At 44.9% G+C, this 19,908-nt stretch overlaps 3 protein-coding genes across 6 annotated transcripts; 1 reads left to right on the forward strand and 2 right to left on the reverse strand.

The window, feature by feature from the left end:
• The first annotated feature begins 206 nt into the window (after window positions 1-206).
• On the forward strand, window positions 207-4,624 carry LOC120821079 (uncharacterized). The gene is made up of 3 exons (XM_040179466.2): window positions 207-279; window positions 1,463-4,120; window positions 4,484-4,624. Exons 1-2 carry the CDS (start codon window positions 207-209, stop codon window positions 2,425-2,427), a joined length of 1,038 nt encoding a protein of 345 aa, XP_040035400.2. The 3' UTR covers window positions 2,428-4,120; window positions 4,484-4,624.
• Window positions 4,625-6,035: 1,411 nt separating this feature from the next.
• Window positions 6,036-13,183, reverse strand: LOC120820431 (lysophosphatidylserine lipase ABHD12). Its single transcript, XM_040178155.2, has 13 exons — window positions 12,926-13,183; window positions 9,645-9,760; window positions 9,452-9,557; window positions 9,227-9,346; window positions 9,083-9,113; window positions 8,933-8,978; window positions 8,484-8,613; window positions 8,200-8,237; window positions 8,029-8,108; window positions 7,854-7,936; window positions 7,424-7,502; window positions 7,189-7,310; window positions 6,036-7,079 (listed from the first exon to the last, which is right to left on the reverse strand). Exons 1-13 carry the CDS (start codon window positions 13,015-13,017, stop codon window positions 7,058-7,060), a joined length of 1,065 nt encoding a protein of 354 aa, XP_040034089.2. The 5' UTR covers window positions 13,018-13,183; the 3' UTR covers window positions 6,036-7,057.
• A 167-nt stretch (window positions 13,184-13,350) lies between these two features.
• On the reverse strand, window positions 13,351-19,867 carry mocos (molybdenum cofactor sulfurase). 4 transcript variants are annotated; one of them, XM_040178145.2, is made up of 15 exons: window positions 19,661-19,867; window positions 19,447-19,536; window positions 19,307-19,373; window positions 18,582-19,220; window positions 18,389-18,465; window positions 18,065-18,264; window positions 17,846-17,962; window positions 17,378-17,761; window positions 17,092-17,254; window positions 16,870-16,957; window positions 16,534-16,658; window positions 14,905-15,001; window positions 14,625-14,766; window positions 14,423-14,527; window positions 13,351-14,266 (listed from the first exon to the last, which is right to left on the reverse strand). In XM_040178145.2, exons 1-15 carry the CDS (start codon window positions 19,770-19,772, stop codon window positions 14,162-14,164), a joined length of 2,511 nt encoding a protein of 836 aa, XP_040034079.2. In that variant the 5' UTR covers window positions 19,773-19,867; the 3' UTR covers window positions 13,351-14,161. The 4 variants fall into 4 exon arrangements, 2 of the variants coding, with proteins under 2 accessions (XP_040034079.2, XP_077960670.1); XR_013467934.1 differs by lacking the exon at window positions 14,905-15,001 and having other exon boundaries at window positions 19,661-19,832; XM_078104544.1 differs by having other exon boundaries at window positions 17,092-17,761.
• Between the last annotated feature and the right edge of the window lie 41 nt (window positions 19,868-19,908).

Genomic DNA, 19,908 nt, shown 5'->3' on the forward strand with positions numbered 1-19,908 from the left:
GGCAACAGGACGGTGACGTTTCACTGAGGTCACCTGAACGCTGCTGGCCATTCTGAATTCACTTCTGCTGTTGAACTTGACGAGTGTAGCTGTGTTACCTAAAAAGTTGAACGGTCTGAGGCCCAATCCCGTGGAAAATAACCTGTGGAGAATAAATTGTTGGAGAACCGACCAAAAGTACTAACGAGTGTTACGTGGAGGAGACGATGTCTTCCAGTGGACCCCCTGCGGTGGAGCCCCTGCTGAGCAGAGTCAGACGGTGGATCCTTGCCTTTGCAAGTAAGACATATTTTCATCCCAAATGGGATTATTTATGTTCTTAAGAGATGAGTGACTCACCTCAGTACAAAAATTGCACGTAATAACGTTAAATGTTGAATATTAAGAAATGGAATGTTCTGAATTTAAGCTAGCAAATTATGGAGAAACTGATTTGGGGCACATCTGGAGTTTCTTCCGTGTAAAATGGTAATTAAACGTCAAAAGTGTGTTTTTTATGGCAGGGACCGTGTGTAATGTGTCAACACATGTATAGGGATTCAAATGGTATTTTTAATTTTGCTTAAATGGATAATTTCGTCCAAATTTGTCTCGGAAATTGGGGAAACAAAATGGCGCCGACGGCACTTTCACCGAACGTTGGGAGATAAACAACTTTTTTTGTATAATCACAACAACGGAACTTCCAGAAGCGAACTTCAGAGCGTTCAGGTTTAGACGAAAATCCATTTAATACCCGACTCAGGTATTCATTCAAGAGGCTAAGAGCCCGAAATAAAGATAAAGTAAACGTTAACGTTAGCTCCCTACAGCTAATGGACCGAACGTTAGCTTAGTTTACAACATGTTTCCGTGTGGATATTTTGGAGACCCGTGTTGTTAATGGCGCTGAATTAAAGGCAGTTACATACGCGGGTCTCTGCACATAAAACATTTTATTTATTCTATCAGAAACTAAAGGGAATATTGGAGGTAGTGTCACCTCTCACTGAATCAGTCAAATCCACCTGTTTCCACTCAGAATTATGATGAACGTAGCTTATAAACTATGAAGGAGAATAGTTTGTGCAGGTGCACACTGACCTTTTCCTTAATAAGTGCAGACTGTGGTCTCACATGGAAGTAACATTTTAATATGTGCTTCTGATTATTACTGATGTAACGTTAGTTCCTTTTTAAAACAGACAAACTCTTTTTTTCCTTAAGAGTCGTGCTCCAACACCCCCTCATTAATGTTTCAGAATGGTGCTAACCGTGTTGAACATTTTTAGCAGTCAAATATGCTACAACAACTTGCAAAGTGAAACGTGTAGATGTGACGTGATTATTACACAGAGCACACATGGAGCTTCTTAATGTTTTAAATAGCCGTAACAGAACTGCACAGTATTGGGTATTTAAGACGGTAGCTTTGTGTTGGTTGTGAATGTAACAACTTTTTTTATGAATTTGCTCTACCCAGGTGAACCCCTCTGGCCCCTGTTCGCTGACCGCCCTGTCGTCCAGAGGGCCCTCGACGACGTGGTTCTTCCGGATTACGAGGACGAGCTGAAGGAGGCCGAGCCCCCCAGAGGGGACGGTGAGCCACAGGTTCCTCCTCCTCCTCCCTTTGCTGCTCCCTTTGCTGCTCCCTACCCTGCTCCCTACTCTCACCCCTATGCTGCTGCTCCCTACCCTGCTTCCTATGCTGCTTCCTATGCCGCTACTCCCTTTCCTCCTCCCTTCCCCCCTCCCTTTGCTGCTCACTACCTTGCTCCTTACCCTGCTCCCTACTCTCACCCCTATGCTGCTGCTCCCTACCCTGCTCCCTATGCTGCTCCCTATGCTGCTGCTCCCTTTGTTGCTCCCTACCCTGCTCACTACCCTGCTCACTACCTTGCTCCTTACCCTGCTCCCTACTCTCACTCCTATGCTGCTGCTTCCTACTCTGCTCACTACCTTGCTCCTTACCCTGCTCCCTACTCTCACCCCTATGCTGCTGCTCCCTATGCTGCCGCTCCCTATGCTGCTCCCTATGCTGCTGCTCCCTATGCTTATGCTTTTGCTGCCTTTGCTGACCTTAACGCTGACCCTCACGCTGACCCTCACGCTGAACTTAACGCTGACCCTCATGCTGACCTTAACGCTGTCCCTCATGATGGTGATGATGATATGAACGATGAAATTAACCGTATGCTTCAAAGATACAGGTTAGGGCTCCCCGATGAGGAGGAGGACTCTGACATCGATGTCGTGGGTGAGTTTGCGTTACAGGTCCCTTTACTGGACATTGAAGACATCGGGCCAGTGCTCCCAGAAGACTCTTTTGAGGAGCTCCTGGATGCAGATGTTCTTGAATCTCCCTCAACTTCTGGCCTCGACTCCTCGGCAAAACGGCGCAGGGACGAGAGCGACGGGGAGGAGTCTGCTGCGAAGAGGGCGCGTTAGTCTGAAGACAGCGACTCTGATTGACAATCCTCCGGGAAGCTTCGGAGCAACCACTGAGTCCACTTGCAGCAGGAACAGTGTTTGCCATGGTAGCCTTTGCGTCTGGCAGGGCTAGTGTCCCCCATGTAGCGTCTTGCATTGGGGCTTTTCTGTATTATGTAGTCATATTTGCACAAGACATCGGTCAACCTTTATTTCATCCTGAGGCCTTTGCGTCTGGCGGGGCTGTTGACCCCTTCTGCAGGTACTGGTATCCTTTGCGTCTGGCAGGGCTTGTGTCCCCCATGTAGCGTCTTGCTCTGGGGCTTTTCTTCTTCTTTGCGCGGTGGATCGATCAACTTTTCTTTCATCCTGACGGCCGGCCTTTGCGACTGGCTTGGCCGGCGCTGCCTCAGGTAGCCTTTGCGTCTGGCAGAGGCGTTGACACCCCGAGCATGTAGCCTTTGCGTCTGGCAGGGCTGAAGAAGACAAAAATGCTTTTATGTCTCGTTTTATGCCTCCCCCTCCCCCACAGTGTCCACATTCCTTTACAGGTTAAGAGTGAAGGTATCAGTGAAAACTGACAAACAACAGAGTAAGTAGAACTCCCAAGGTTAGAAATGCCTTCATATGGCCAAATATAGTGTATGCCGTTATGGAAATTCATAATATTCAAATATTTACAATTACTTCCCATACTAATTATGTTTTTATCCCATTTGGCCGTGTGAAAAAGTAAGTACCAGCGTCGGTTTTGTTCAGACAGTGACCTATAACATGAATACAAAGTAATATTATGCAAAGATAATTTGCCCGTGCCACTTACCATTATGTGTTGTTACCTCTCTCACTTTGCCACCTGAGATGCTGCTGTTCAATGTGGACGAAAAAGGTAAGTAACTTAGAATAATCTGTAACCTACAGGCAACGTTAGAAGTAGATTCTTTTATTCTATTGTGAATCTGTTTATGCACTTTGTATGTTGACTCTATTATGCAAATATTGTTTTTACTGACCAATACTTTAACCACACTCCAACTGAGCTGCTGCTGTTCACCGAGGACCAAAAGGTGAGTGTGAGCACAACGACTATATATCATCACCAAGTTTATCTGTAGAAATATAGGAATATAATTAGAGTACGAGCTTGTGACCTGTAAGAATAAGATAAAACCTGAGTAACTTGGTTCTCCGCGTTACATCACCGATTCAATGATCAAAATGTAATATGTGTTACTCACTGTTATTTTTAACAGGCCGCTACCTCTCGCTGTGGACTAAAAGATGAGTAAGAGTATCTGACTTCTGTAATATGTATATAAAGTAATGTGTGTTATTGTGTAAACTAGCTCTTTGTGCACCTCAGTATCCTTAAACTGTCACTAATTCAATAACTCAAAGGTGTTTGTGCCCCAGACAGAAAAGTGTCAATAGTGAATGATAACATCAATATTTAGGTGTATTTGCTGGCCTTTCTCACTCTGACGTTCACACAGGGAGCAGCAAAGGAGGAAGAGCCGGACTCCGGGTTCCTGCAGGACATCCAGGGCTACACGTTGAACACTAAAAAGAAACGCCCACATTCCACTCCCAGGACAAGATGGAGAGCAGCTAAGTTGAACTACTTCCTGTTCTTCTGTTTCAGAGACTCAACTTCCTGCACTACATCCAGGGTGACCATGACGACAGAAGACAATCGCTCACTCCCGACCAGGTGAGAAGGACCGTGACCAGAGGAGAGCTTTAGGCGTCCACGGTTCAGTGGAGTAAGTGAGGAAGTAGCTTGTTGCTAACATTCAGAGACATAAAGAGTAAACATGTGATGATATTTCTCACAGCTAACCTCCCTCAACATATTTCATTTATCCAACACTGTGTGTAGAAGATGAAGCCTGTGAATGTTTCTAGATTACAATAACATGCGGCTGATATTGTTAGAATAGAGGATTTATTGTGAACACCAACAGTCAGTGTAACTGAATCTGGATATGAGATATTGCAGAGCTGACAAAGGGAAATACATGTTGTATCTCCTCACCAAATAGAAAGAGGAAACACGTGTATCTCTTGTTTATAGGGCAGCACTCCTGTTGTATCCTTTGGAAATCCTCGTGGTCCTGAGAGTGGATGTAAACAGAAGTGCAAGCAGCCGTCCACTCAGAACATTTCTCCACCTCACTGTTTAGATGAAGAATTCAATAAAACACTTCTCATAGAACCCTTTTGTTTTGGGAGATTTCTTTGGTTCAATCTCATGTTCATGTGAACCTTTTGGAGCGTTGAATCGGTCGCAGGTGTCATGAAATGCATCCTGGTTTAAATGGCCCTAAACCAGCTTTGGATCTTTCAACAAGCAGGCACACCGATTCATGTGGATTACTCTGTAGAACAGCGGTTCCCAAACTCAAGAATGCCGCGGCCCAATTTGAAATCTGAAAACCTTTTGCGGCCCACCCAAACCTTTAATCACAACTCTGATCAAAACATAAACTAGGGATGATTAAATGACCTTAAGAATTTAACCGATTAAAAATGTATTAACAATGTTTTGTATACCATTTTCTCCGGAGCTCCTATATATTTACTTTAACACTACAAGAGGGCGCCCCATTTGACATTGTTTTGTTTGGCGGCGCCTTTTGTTGAATAACGATAGTCGGACAAGAGCTGGTCAGATAAAATAATTTAAATCATATTTATATTCATTTAAAACTTTTCAAAATTGAAAATTAAAAACATTTATTGTAAATGACCTCTCGCGGCCCACACTTTGGGAATCGCTGCTGTAGAACATTTCCACTTCCATAATAATACGTATTTCATGAGGTAATTAAGCTTCAAGTTGGGTCTACTGGAGACGAGTAGACATTTCCTAATGCTTCTTCCTCATCTACTTGAGCTCATCAGAACACGTGTAATCATTCAGGTCTGGGGATGTTTCCACATACAGCAGCATGATGTAACAAGTAGGCATTCAAGTCACTGTACATGGAGAATGTAACCACTGCATGCACCTCTTGTACTGGAAACAATGCAGCCTTAATAAACATACGGTAGCCCTGCACCTTGATCTCTCCATTTTGTATTGGATGAAGTGTGTTCTTCATTAACTGCACTGGTTTCAAAAAGGAGGATAAAATGACTTAGTTTCCCAGTGTAGCATCTCTACAGAAGCCTCGGCTTCCCTTTCACGCCGGTCTGTTGTCTGATCCTGGTCCAGCTGTTTCACCTCTAGTTTCTCCGCGAGTTCTTCTGTCAAACGGTTCTTTGAGGAGAGAATGTACCGAGTTAGGGTTTGGTCTTGTTGGAGAGACACTGCTTGCCATTGTCATGTCGCTAGATAGGCGCGTCGCAAGACTCGCCCTGACGAGGCGCAGCGTGGGGCGACGAAGGGTTGGACCCAAATCTAAATGTATTTTAGGCCGCTGAAATTATAACGTCACTCATTAACTTTATCAGTGATTGGCTAACTGCTTATTCGACTCTCCGCCTTTGGGGCCCGGTCCGACCTGAGCCAGCTGAGACATGCAGACAAGCGGAGAGGACGTGCAGGAAAAACATATTTTGCGCAGATATCTGAATTTACAAATATTACCGGGTATATAATCCATGTTTCAAAAACACAAATATTGACTATTTGTAAAATGTATTTTTATTATAAAACACAAATTAAAAAAAACATTCCTGTCGCTCAAGGTGGGGCCACACGCCCCATTGCCCTCAATGGACCAGACGATCGGCTCGTTGTGTTTTCTTTTATACCGATTTGTTTTGCTTCCCGGTGTGCAGCGCTGTTGTTCCGTTTGGTTACCGCTACTGCGCGTAGGCCGGAGGGGGGCGTTACACCTTTATGACCAGGGCAGTACTCCAAGCAGCGGCGCTTGGAGTGACAGTGAAAATGACATTAGATTACATTACAGCTTTTTATTATTATTTATTTTTTATTATTTTGCCCAGGAAGAAATTAGGGGATAAGTGTCTTGCTCCGGGACCTTCAGGGACCTTCCCTGAGCAAAACAGGGAAGGTTCCTGTCTTGCTATACTTTGGCTATAGAATGACTTTAGTGGACTTATTAGAGGTAAAAAGGAGTTGTATTAACTGTGTAAGATGGATGTCCAAGTTTTTTTCGGATGAGACCAGACCAATGTACCGCTAGTTGATACCGGCACTCCCCAAATTTATTGCAATTAAAGAGCATGACATTTTAAGTGAGAAACTACACAACTCTGAATGCAGTGCTGTTGTGGTTAAAACCTTTTTTAAAAAACCTCAGACATTCCACAGCTGCTGGCGAAGGATCTTAAGCCTTGGATTACCAAACGCATTATACTGTATAGATGAGCATTATCACCGAAAAACAACAGACATTAGAGGGAATCTACAGCAACAATGTCTGATCCAAATCTCATTTCCAGAGGGAAGAACAGTTTATGGTTCTGATAATTCAGAATAAATCACAGTAAGAATTTTACTCTCAGTTTGCCATATGAACTTGATTCTCAAAATATGGCGTTTTCCCCAATTTTTTTGCACAGAGGAAGACTGATTGGAAGCAATGATACGTTGTAGCCATAGGACATGCACTGTAACCATTTGGCTACCGCGTAAAGCCAAATGATGAAGTCTGGCATGGTTTCTCTTCTTCCGACATTATAAGGACAGCACAAAGTTCCTACAGAGGAAACATAATAGATATACATGTTGTTAAACAGAAAATAGATAAATGTTTGCAAAGCCAGACTACAATCCGTTTAAGTGTTGGAATTTAAATGTTTTCTCACTGTACGATGTCAGGCAGATGGGGGTCACGATATAAGCCGTTGTGCAGATACCCCAGAGAACCGTCAAATGAAACCAGCTTGACTCGCTCGGCATTCTGGGCACTCACTGCTACCTCATACATCTGGAAGAGAACAGCAAAGAAATGTTTTACCCCAAAAAATCATGAGAACAACCTTATTCAGTTCCATTTATACCACCTCTGTTTACATTGTACCAGAGGAAAAGCAGCGTTACCTGCTGAACACTCTGAATGGGAGCCAAGTGATCGTCCTCTGAATGGAGGAACAGGATGGGACTTCTCATTTTCTTCAAACTGCAGTATCAGAAAACAACTCATTGGATTTTGCTGGTAATAACTGTTAACATGCTTATATTTTCATACAGGTTGCATTATATTCAAGTGACTAAATATAATTGTATACATGTATTGTTTAGGGGTGTACACATTGGAAGGAAGTAGGCCTCTTATTATGAAAGAAACAGGACTGTTTTTTGTTGTTGCTGCTCATGAAGTGTGTAGTGAAAAAAAGAAAGTACGAATTAACTTCAATAGTAGTCATTTTTCCCAGCAATAACACATTAGAGGCTGGTGAATGTTTTATGCATCATTGGATATTAAACTTTAAACTCTATTTTTAAGAAGCACCATGTTAAATAAACTTACTTTTCTTCAGTAGGAAAGACCACCTTGTTTTCTGCCCACGGCTCTTGGAAAAAGTACCCAATGCCCGGGTACTTCCAGTAGTACTTTCAACAGAAAGAAGATAAAACATGACATTCATTGCATAATGAAGTAGCAGTACAATCAGTACAAGCAGTAATAGTACAATTTAGTTTACCCAGCTAAATGGATGGGCTTGAATTGGCTCTCGAGCAGTATTGAATGCACCCTCCAGCATCACTCCATCAAACTTCTCACCTGAAAACGAGACAAGGCAGAATCATACAAAGAAGTAGGAATGCTTTTATGTTATTTATATTTGCCAAAATTCCCTGATGGCTTAACTTACCTCGCTCAATCAGTTTTACTGCAGTGTTTGTGGCCACTCTGCACAGAAAAGAAACATCCTCAGTTTCTCCATTTTGGCCAATAATGTCAGTCTTTATGTGTTTGGCACTGCGCTGCTTTCATGTCGATGCATTTAGTCTTCCTCAGTGTGGAGCTCTTGCAAAAATGTTTGAGGCTATCACATCTAGGCTTCCATTTTCACATTTGCAAGGAGCATGCAATGCACATCCAAAACAGTGACATGAATCATTTTTACGAGGAAAAATGCTGTTTTTTGTTACTGACCCAGTGCCAAGAGAGTGTCCCCAGATGATGACCAGGCTGTTTCCACTACGTGCTTTGACCCAGTTGTATAAGTAGAGGGCATCAGTCGTCAGACCGGCTTCAGTCGGCTCTCCGGTGGAATCTCCAAACCCTGCCAGAGTTTTCTCACATCAGGATCAGGGACTGCTCACTAATACATCATAGAGATCCTCTATGCGGCCACCAGGTGGCAGCAACGCAAGAGAAACTGCACGAGCCACTGACCTGAAAATGAACCGCTGTCTGTTGACTGCCTTACAACAAAACCACTCATTAAGCACAAGTGCATTGCTCCACAGGGACGTTATGCCTCCACATTATATTGAATGTATGTGGGAAGGTTATTTATCACAATCAATACGAAGGGAAAGAAGCGTCGCAATGGAAAAATATGTTCGGAAGAAGGGTCATAAATCTTCATTTTCACAAACCTCTGTAGTCTGGCACCAGCACGTGGTAACCCAGTGCACTCAATACCTGTTGGCACATACAGCTTATTGGTCATCAGAGTAGCTATTGAGACTTGCATATGTTTATTAGACCATCTGAAGATACACATGTCTGTGGTGGTGATCACTCACTTTTGCCACCCCCACACGGTGAGTTTCTGCCCTGTTGGAAAGATTTAAAGTAAAGTGTCTAAAAATAATAAACCCAGATATGTCGAGCTGGCGAGAACTTCTTTCGGGGAACAAACTATAGTGCGAATGCATTATTTATTGTACCTTGAACCTGTGTTGCCATGAAGATAAATGAAGACGGGACTTCCATCCTTTAAAGTATTCTGGTACCATTCCAAATCCTTCCCCTGAGCCTCTTTCCACCGCCGGTCAGGAACAGTGTGCCTACGACGGTTCAGAACAACGCACCCGCTTACATGCACAAACAATGACTGCATCATTAAAATAAAAGTCCAATTTGTTTTATTTTAACTTTGCGATTATACTCACCACACCCCAAGAGAGATTCCTTCCTCCGAGGTTAAGTATGTGTTGATGGTGTGATTGAGGGAGAGATCAGCGGGTCGGCTGAGGTCCACAAAGAGAGGCACCCTGACTGCCAACGGGGAGAGATCACAGGTGGGCCCTTTTTAGTGAGCAACTCGGGGATTTACACCACTTCTCAGAGGAATGACTTACTTACTTCTGTGAGAGTAAACAAAGTGCTGGATTAATGCAGGGAGTTGTTTCTGCAAGCAAGGCATCAAAAAGAAGACAGCAATGGTGGCCAGTACGCCTCCCTTCAGCCACCGTCCGGACCTGCGAACAGAGCGAGGAACTAAATCAGTGTGAATACATGTGATTATTATCTCGCACGCAGAAGCTGGTGAGCCTCCATGTTGTGTCTCCAACCAACTGAAATACTGTGCCGTCACTATTGGTGATACTGAATTCCGTCCTTGACGCCAGATCACCTCCCACGCCCCGATCGTCACATGTCCACTTTGGATTTGACACAATACCAAATCCACACTAAGCCCCCCCCCCCCCCCCCCCCACCTTTTCTCCATTCACTCCACCTCCGTCTGGTGCTGAAACCCGCTCCATCTCTCAGACGTTTTTTTTTGGATGAGAGGTTCGTGAGGTCGAGCGCCTCACAAACCTCTCATCCCCCCTCAAAAAAAGACAGAGCGGACGGTGGAAGTGCCGAATCGCTTTACTGAATGAAACCAGAATTCAGCGGCGTCACATTCACTGACTGCAGCTCCGTCTCTGTGTGTTTGGCCTTCGTCTGTGAGTGCCGTCGTTCAAAACAACAGATGTACGCGGGAATGTGCGATCAAGCCACTTGGCATGTGCAGAGCTGGTCCGCACATGTCCTCCCAGCCGGGGGTCGCAGCATTACTATGGAAGAGAAGAAGTGATCAGTCTAATCAGGAGGGCAGTGTGTCGTTAGAGGCAACAGCGGAGAAGAGAATGCGATCAGACTATTGCCAATTAATGGACGATACATTCCACCCCCCTGCATTAACACTCCAATCAGCCAGAAGAGCCCTTTTAGTCGGAGACGGATTTCTCCACACTGCTGGAGGGAAACATATAGGAGGACATTCATTTCCCCAGCCATTAAACTGTCGCTTCATCTGTCCCCAGTTAACGATTGTACTTTACTTTTCACTTCCAAATCTTTCTATAAGACGTCCAAGGCTTTAGGCCATGTAGAGGAACTGCCAAGTCATAAAATGTAACCTTTGTTTTAGTGTACAACCATTCTTCCACTCCGTTTGGTGGCGTTTTGCTGACGATTTACAGATCTGTTATCTTCTAACCTGACTTCCAGAGCTCTGAATATGAAGATAAAAATAAATATGTTTTACAGAAGTAACGATATATACAATTCAGTCCTTGACCCCATGTTATGTTGTGGTCTGCGTAAATACTAAATAGTAGGGGTGTAACAATTCACTTTAACAACGATTCGATTCAAATCGCGATTCATGGTTGCCGATTCGGTTCATGGACGATCTGGGTTGATTTAGAACGATTCGATTTGATTCAGTGACTTGAAATCGATTCAGTAACTTTCCTGGACAGTGCAGGCAAAGTTTCTGAGATCCCTGTTGTTTCTTGTAAGGAAATCAGGTTTAAATTAATTATGGATATTATAAACAAGCAAACAACAATTAATGGCAAATGTATTAACCTTTTATTTGAATCAAGTGCCATTTTCAATATAAACATTACACAATAATTACACAATGTTTGGATCAATTTACAGAACCCCGGATTTTCAACAACATTGTAGGATTGCATGTCTTTACAGGTAAACTTGGCAATTGTTACTGTGATGTGATGCTTATTTAGAACACCTCCGTGTTTGCAAAAGCCAAAATGTTTCCACACGCTGGATCGATAAGTTGGTTTGTAAATGTCTCGCTCGCAGTCGTCTCCTCCACGCTGTGTTTTGTTGTTGTTCAGAGTTTCGCGCGGCTGCCGCTGCGTACTGATGACGTCACAGACAGGCAGACTGAATCCAGTAACGTTTAACGTGTCTAAAGTGCTAAAAAACAAACAAACAAACAGACATCCATGCCGTTTTTGTACTTAAATCCAATGTGCAGTTTCCAAGTATCGATACAATCGATTATGTACTATTTCAATCGATTTGTAATCGGTATATGTCGTCCGGAAGGCCGATTTGCGGAGCACAGATCGATTCAGTTGGATTGCAGGAATATAAATCGATTAATCGATTCAGTGAATGAATCGTTACACCCCTACTAAATAGGCCTCACGGTAGTGGCTTGTAAATACTGACTTGAAAATAAGAGCAGTTCCGGTCAACGTGATAGAACACACATTCATTCAATAAGGGATAAATTATAATCAGGACATTCTGATGTGGCATTTCAAAATTAAAAACAGATTTCAGATTAGATCTGAAAGGAAATGGTCCATAGTTACATAATAATTTCACTTGGTACTAGTACTATCAACCTGAAGTGAACTATTATGTAACTATTGACCATTTTCTTTCAAATCTAATCAGAAATTGACCAGAAGTCGAATGACATTGACAGACTTTTATTTTGAAATAGTACATCGGAGTATCCTGATTAGCCAATTGACACGTAGAGGTGGTGAGATTATTATGTAACTACTGACCATTCCCTTTTAAATCACATCTGAAATTGAACAGAAATTGTCTCACAAATGAGATTTAGATGGAAGTTGGCACATGAATGACATTTTAACAGGCCATTTTGAAATGGTCCATCCGACTGTCCTGATTCTTCCTGAGTGACACCTTGAGTTGGCTTGCTATCAACCCGAAGTGAAATTATTAGTAACTTCGGACCATTTCCTTTCAAATCTAATGTGAAATTGACCTGAAATTGGCGCATGTATGAGATTACGAAGGGCTTTTATTTGGAAATGCTACATAGGAATGTCCTGATATTCTCCGGTCCAACTGCATTAACATATTTGAAGTTATTACACAATCAAACTCACATGTTTCCTCCAATACAGTTTGCATACAGTAATTATTTTGTTTAAACTGTGTAAAATAAATGATTTATGGACGTTTTAATGTATTATCCCATCTGTAGTGGTGGAGGCCGCAGTCACGTGACCGCCTTATCCAGTGTCCTTTCATCCTGTTTCACACATCTGCGTTTATTCATCTATTAAGTACATAATATGGTTCATGCCCCTCCCCCATTGTCGACGTCACTACGGCTGCAGAAAGCTGTCGTTTGTGTTTTAACAACGCGGAAGTCCGAATGTGTGAATATCTCTCCAACTCCACCGGACGGGTTCGGGAGGCCGTCGCACATGTCGGAACCCGGAATAGTCTCGAGCCGCCGCGTGCGCTCATAGGACAACAGCGCGTCACCGCAACACCAATAACAGCGCAACACCAATAACAGCGCAACACCGATTACAGCGCAAACCCCCGTGAGTTATGAGGGAGTAACTCACGGCTCGGGGCCCTTCCGGTGTCCGGCGGCCCCCTGGACTCTGCTGCCGGCGGAGGATGACCCCTCCTGTTTGAAGACCCTCTTCCTCGCCATACCTGCACTGTTGTTCAGGTAAAGTCAGTTGTTTTTGGTCACTTGGTCATCGGCTATCGGGCAGTTTGACCAAAGTTCACCAAAGGGGCGGAACCTTTGGTTAAGGTAGCACTGCTGCGCGGAGTCAGTTCAACGAGGAGCCCACCACGTCACACGTGACGCCACCTTAAACGCAGCAGCGAGCTCATTGTGCAAAAAGACTCAATTCAAGTAAAACACACGTTTAATTACACAAATAACACGACACGTGAAATTAAGTGGTTTTTCCTTTAAGTCATGTACATTTCATCTGATGAAAAAAACAATTTGTATTTGTAAAGAAATATACACTCATTTATGTATGTATACTTACTTTATTTTCAAACCTTTGCATATACAGCTTTCTTATTAGATTTGGCCAGTAGCATTCTGTATCCCATCCAATCTAAATGCAATTGCTCTGCACTATAAAATATGGGGCCACGTGCATATAGGTGTAAACATGTGACAAGCAGTACAAAACCTTGCTGTCCTCTCATGTGCAGGGAAAACTTCACTCAAATGTTGACAGAACGGCTTCTTTGTGTACAGGCACAGAATCTCTGGTGTGCAAGATATTATTAGTTTTCTGTCATGTCATGTCCAAGTCAGCAACACATTCAGAGCATATTCTCCGAGTGTCTGGTAGGTTTTTCCATTTCAGGGAGCAACGTGTTATAGATTTGTGGCAGGGATAACATTAAGTGGTGTGTTAGGAATGCAAACCAATATAATCCTCCATGGGAATAAACAGAAGAAGAAATGTCTGGGAGGTTAACGCGATGAGCTGCGATTATCGCATGTTCTGGTTCAAATATCACATTCAGAGTAGAACTTTGTCATGCGATTATTATTTGACGTCCACTATGGCACACATTTACAGGAGATGAAATCTAAATAATTTCTCATCTAAACAGAGTCGGGTGAAATGAAATCCCTGGTATGAAATGGGGCACTTGAGAGGACAAAAGGGCCCCGTGGCGTCAGAGACAAATAAAAGAGTAGCATCAAACTCTCCGCAGGGTTTGACAAGCGACGTGCACGGCCCAAAATGACTGACAAGAGCCAAGGATGTCACCAAAATAAATAAAGAGGATGAATAAACAGGATGATTCGGATGACTACTTCAGGAACTCAGTGGCTCCGGCTGTATCGGAGAACCAGCAGACAGGACACTGATTGTACTGGAGCCCTCTGGCAGCTGATGGGTCAGGTACACGCCAAAAGTCACCTAAAAATGTATCATGAACATGAAAGAAATCTTTTTATCCATTTCACCCAACTGTCACTGCTGCAAAACTCTCCCTCCCTCACACACACACACACACACACACACACACACACACACAGCATTTAGATGAATGAGCAGTAATTGCTTTTGACTGACCTTCCCGTTGCGGTAGGCCGAAAGAGACATTAGCGGCTCTTTTGTTTTGCTCCCGGTCTCCTGGTCTACTCCAACCATCTGGCATCTCCCACACTGACCTGCGACCTTCAGTTTAATCACAAAGAGAGCACATTTATTTTCGAGGGATCCGCTCTTAAAGCATTTGAAACTTTTCAGCACGTATCTCAAAGTGTCAGCTCACCACAAATCGAGTGTTGCCAATGATCAAGTGGGGCCAATTATCCTCCTCAAATGGTTCTCCTCCAGCGATGACTAAATTGGCTCGGAAGCGACTAATGACGTTCTGTGTGTCGAGGAGCCGGTCGCCCTCCGTGTCGTCCTGCCTGGGAAGGGGGAAACGTGGAAATTGCATGTTATTTGGAAACATCAGCCACTGTCATGGTAATGCACAGGCGTCCACGGATCCTGACGTTATTCACTGGAGCGTTGTGCACTTTGAATTACGCGTGATGTGCTCGAACCTGCTGCTCATTAGCTTGTGAATGAGCTCCGCGCTGGCGCGGTTGATCATCAGATACGGCGCTTCATTCACCAGGGAGAGGGACGTGGAGGTGGCAGCTAGGAGGGAAAGACTTTCTGTTACCCCAGTGACTCTATGAAAAGCTTCTGACGCCTGGTTAGCTCGGCCGCCGGAAAACTGAGGTTGCGCTGTATTACGAATTGTGAAGGAGGTGTGAGTAAATTTGTCAACGCTAATCAAAACGTGCACTTCTAATTGAATTTCGGGGATTTGGATCAAATGTTCCATCTGTGTGAGTGTAATATTATACAGCAACATCAATCACAACTTTAAAGCCAAGGAGATGTCCTTGAAATGCTCTGGCAATGTAAATTTCAATATCTGCAATTCAATGACAACGGGGGAAAACTCCATCTGGTGACAAAGATTGTGTGATACGATCAAAAGCTCCAAAACCGCTAGAACACGGACCTTGTGATAAGATTGTTTTTTCAAACGGCTTCACATATTGTGAAGAAATTCAATAGAGAAGTTGTTAATGGATTGAAGAGTCAAATGGGAATTGGCTCATCCAGTGAACAAAATACCTGAATTCATCATGATAATGCAAAATTGAATTAAATAATGCAATAAAGGAGGGTGGCTCACTGATGCAAAAGTACCAGCAAAAATCCTAAAATGGAGACGAGGGTTGGTATATTTGTGACGGGTACAACTACTCAGACTGCGCGAATAGTTGCATAATGGCTTCTGTCTCTTCAGGGACTTTCCTCAAGGCCGTCAGATGAATCTTGATAACGCCAACGTCATCCGCAGATAACAGACAACCTGCTTTACAAACGCAAAAAGAGGTACGGCATTTAGCAGTCATGGGTCAAATGAAATGACCCAGTTGCATTATGGGAAAGGAGGGATGCAGTATTTTCTGGGCTTGACTTATACCAGACACTAAAAGTTGGGATATATCCGTTGAGAACAGACTTCACAAAAGACAGCGCCTGTGCAGAAAAGTGAAATATATTCTTATTACTATTCCTTAAGTAATACTCCTAAAACACTGGAGCCCACACTTCCCATAATGCAACTGGATAAGATCTCTGCGTTAGATCCTCCTGGCTGCTAAATACCCCGGTCTTTTAAAAAGCCAGATTGTAATGCAGGCTTTCTGCTGAGAAGCCCCGGCTGAGGTATCGTTGACTGAACAGAGGTCACAGCTCACAGGCTGAACACTGCTCACCACAACACAGAAACTCAACTAGATGCATAGAACCGATGAAGATGCAACAGCTACCCCCGCATATCTGTTCCTGATCGCCTGCTGGTACGAGTTAGTGTCTCCACAGCCGTATCTGATTTAAGGTCCCCTTTGTGGACAGTATCTGTCAATTTGTTCCTCTTAATGGAATTAGGTGAATATTATTTAGCTATTAATTTAGATGTAATACAATGATGCTTGTAAACAGAGTAACTTGCAGAAGAAGAGAAGGATGATTGATTCATTCCAGCTAACCAGCTGAAGGGGATGTAGGGTCACAGCCACGAGCAGGTGGATTTAGCAGGATGTTGATTTTTGCAGTTAAATCCAGCGTAAAGAAAAAAAAGAGAAAGGTCAGAATGCTTAAATCGGTACCTCCACTCAGCCTCTTTTTCCCATCACGGGTAAAATCGGGACTTTGTCTTATCAGGCGGCACGGCTGTCCAAGGAAGTCTGAGAGCCACGATGCAGCCTCATCCCCACAGTCGACAGCCTCCACCCTGGGGAGAAGGAGGCCCATTATGTTGTGGAGGCCCTGAGGGGAATCTACAGAGTTTGATGCTGCTTGTCATTTGGGGCAACATCTACGGTGAACCAAAAAAAATCGAGAGAATGCACTGATACGAGGCGAAAAGCGCCCGCGACATATGATATGTGTCACAGTGTTTCCTGCAGCTGCTGCATTCAAATGCTTCAACGTTGCCAGCTCACCTGTCACCACAAACTTTACTCTGACACACTTGGTAGCTCTCGTGCGTTTGAGTGTTGTTTTTCAGCGGAACCGAAATGGTATCCATGCCTGCAGGGAAGTGGAAGAATATATATAAATCCTCTAACAAAGAAAAGTTATAGCAGAACATCCGTCGGACTGAGATGTCTTTGGTTGAAGCAGTTTGATTTTGTATTTATTTTTGATCCTACTGAGCCGCTGACCTGGTGCCCGCAGAAGCAATTTGTTCGAGGGCAGGTGGACCTGTGGGCGAACGAGGCACAAACGTGGCTCTCTCTTCTGGCCCAGGTTCACGCCGTTTCCATTCACTACCATCCAGCTTCTGTCATAGAGTAAACCCAGTGGTCCCAGCGGCCAGTCGTGGACCTGCATGACGAACAGCACAGAGCGAAATCCAAGCATGAGAGAGGGGAAAGAAACGGGGCCGACAGTGAAAGAATAAAGTGAAAGATCAAGATATACGATACACCATATGGGTTGTTCTACAACCTCAAAGGCTCCACATGATTTGATGGGGTATATGTAGATGTTGGTCAGGGTATAAGCCTCCCATTGGGTCTTTGACTCTCTTTGTCCAGATCTCCTCGGTGAAGCATCTGTAGGCTCCGCCCTCTCTTCTGCTCCAAGTGTACCACCATTAGTTATGTTGATTGGAGGATCTTCTGGCAAACACTGGGACGCTGCTGAGGCTGAGATGAGCTTCTGCAGTCTCACTTGGTCCACTGTGACTGGCTCCTCCACGAAGCACTCAGCCACAAACCTCAGGAACTTTTCGCAGTCTTCAAACGTCGACATGTAGCCGAAGGACACGCGCACAGAACCGGTCGGCTGGCCGTCCACCGTGTCGACTCTGTCTCCGCAGACGTGGCCGGCCTTGAAGCGAAAAACACAGCATTTTTTCCACATGAAAATGCTCTTAATTGACTCTGACTTTTTTCCTATAACTGTTTCCCTCACCTGCAGATTTTTCCGCATCTGCTCATTGGTGATCCCGAGGAAGGACTGGCAGGCTCCAGTGTTGCAGAAGCAACCGGTTCGCACATGGATATCGTAGAGACTGGCCATTGTGTCCACCTGAGGAACAACAGAGGAACTGTTTTAAAATGCACCGACACTACCTCTGCATAAAACATGAGGTATTTCAAATGTTGGGAAACTGAAACTTATTGAATCCACCTGAGAATAGCCAATTATTTGTCCATGAGAATCTCTGAGGTTGAAGTTAAGGATTGCTCCCTGTGTGTTTGGACTCTCAAACAGGCCTTCTGTGTATATCTGAGCCACCGGTCGCCCGTTGCCATGGCAAAGGCTAGACAGCAGCATGTAAGTGTAGCGTGCCAAGCCATAGGTGTGCCGCTGTATATTGTGCATTCCCCCTGAAGCCAAAAACAGATGAAGACAGAATATTGCTGGTTAACAAATTATTGCATATGCATAATTATTCTGTGTGTAAAAAATACTTTAGTGTTTTTTTTCTATTGAAATGCCCTGTTACAATACCTGTGATCCTGTAAAGAGCATCAAAACCGTGATTTACAGCAATGACGTCCAAGAAAGAAACAGTCCCATCTTCAAATCTTTATCAGGGAGAAAGAAAGCATTGCATCTTAGAACACTGATGCAGCAGCTACAGAACAACTGTGGGCCTTCAGAAAACATCTTGGATTTGACAGGCTCGTACGGTGCTTTTTACCTGTCAGAAATGTTGGCCGCCTGCACATAATAATCTTCTCCTGACAGGTAAGCTGCTGCTGTGCCTCCTCCAAAATAGGTCTTCTTCAGTACGCCCGCTGCGTCGTTACGGACAAGAAGGGCCCCCAGGCCTGTGGGGAAGCCGAACATCTTATAGAAGGAGATGGGAATAAAGTCGGCGGGGCACTCCTGCAGGTCCAGAGGGGAACAGCTGACGTGGGAGGCTGCGTCGAGCAGCACAAACCAGCGGCCCCGGTGGTCACACGCCGGGTAGAGGCGCCTTGCCTGGATGCCCCTCACGAGGCCGAGGGGATACTTCCTCCCCGAGAAGTTGCTCTGCGCCGGGTAGCTGAAGAGGTGCGGCGTCTGGCAAGCAGCACCTTGGCTTTCCGTCCTCGCCCTGCTCTCCACCTCCTGCGGGGCGACGGGCAGGGCGACGGCCCCCCGGCCACAGGCCGGCCCTCTTATGCCCACTACAGAGGTATGGCTGTCGGTGAGGTAGCAGAAGCGACTTCCCGCCTCGCTCTCAGTCGGTGGCCTCCAGGGGAAGCTCTCGGCCACTAATTTGAGCGCGGCTGTGCAACCAGAAGTGAAGATCACAGAGTACTCCTCAGGGGTGGCGTTAAAATGGTGCAACACCCTGTAAGAAAAAGTTCAGTTCTCTCATCTCATCCGGGAAAGTAGCACTCATGTGAGTTACAGGGGCCCATTATGAGCAGCCCGTACCTGTATCTGACCCTGTCCACGGTGTCTTGGGTCAGTCTGCTGCTGGGGTGGTGGCTGTGAGGGTTTCCTACGGAGAAATGACAACGCTCTCATGCTCTGGATCTCATTGGCTGAATCAAGGACACGTGAACCTCCCTCACCGTACACGTTCCTCGACACGTCCTGGAAGTAGTCCCTGACCAGGCACTCCGGGTACAGAGTAGCCGCTGCATGATCCAGATACGTAATTCCTGTTGACAACAAGAGAGCAGCCGTGTGTGTGTGTGTGTGTGCGTGTGTGTGTGTGTGTGTGTGCAAGCGGTCCACAAGCGGCGCCTCTGCCTCGTCACTACACGCGATGACAGAGACGTTTACCTTTAGTCCGAGTGAACTCCTGCTCCAGCACGTGCCGGAGGTCTCCCCCGTAGCCGTAGTGACTCCACAGCGACTTATAGGTGTCAAAGGTGCAAAGTGTTTGGAAATCCATGGCCCGCGGGGGGTTCGCGCGCACACACCGCTACTGCGCATTGACGCGCATCGACGTGTCAGCGGTCCAAGTCCGTCCGCGTCCGAGCTGTGGAGAAAGGTCACCAGACCGAAAACGAAACCAGGAAGAGAATAAA

This window comes from Gasterosteus aculeatus, chromosome 6, assembly GCF_964276395.1.
Source record: "Gasterosteus aculeatus chromosome 6, fGasAcu3.hap1.1, whole genome shotgun sequence".
Classification (NCBI taxonomy): Eukaryota; Metazoa; Chordata; class Actinopteri; order Perciformes; family Gasterosteidae; genus Gasterosteus; species Gasterosteus aculeatus.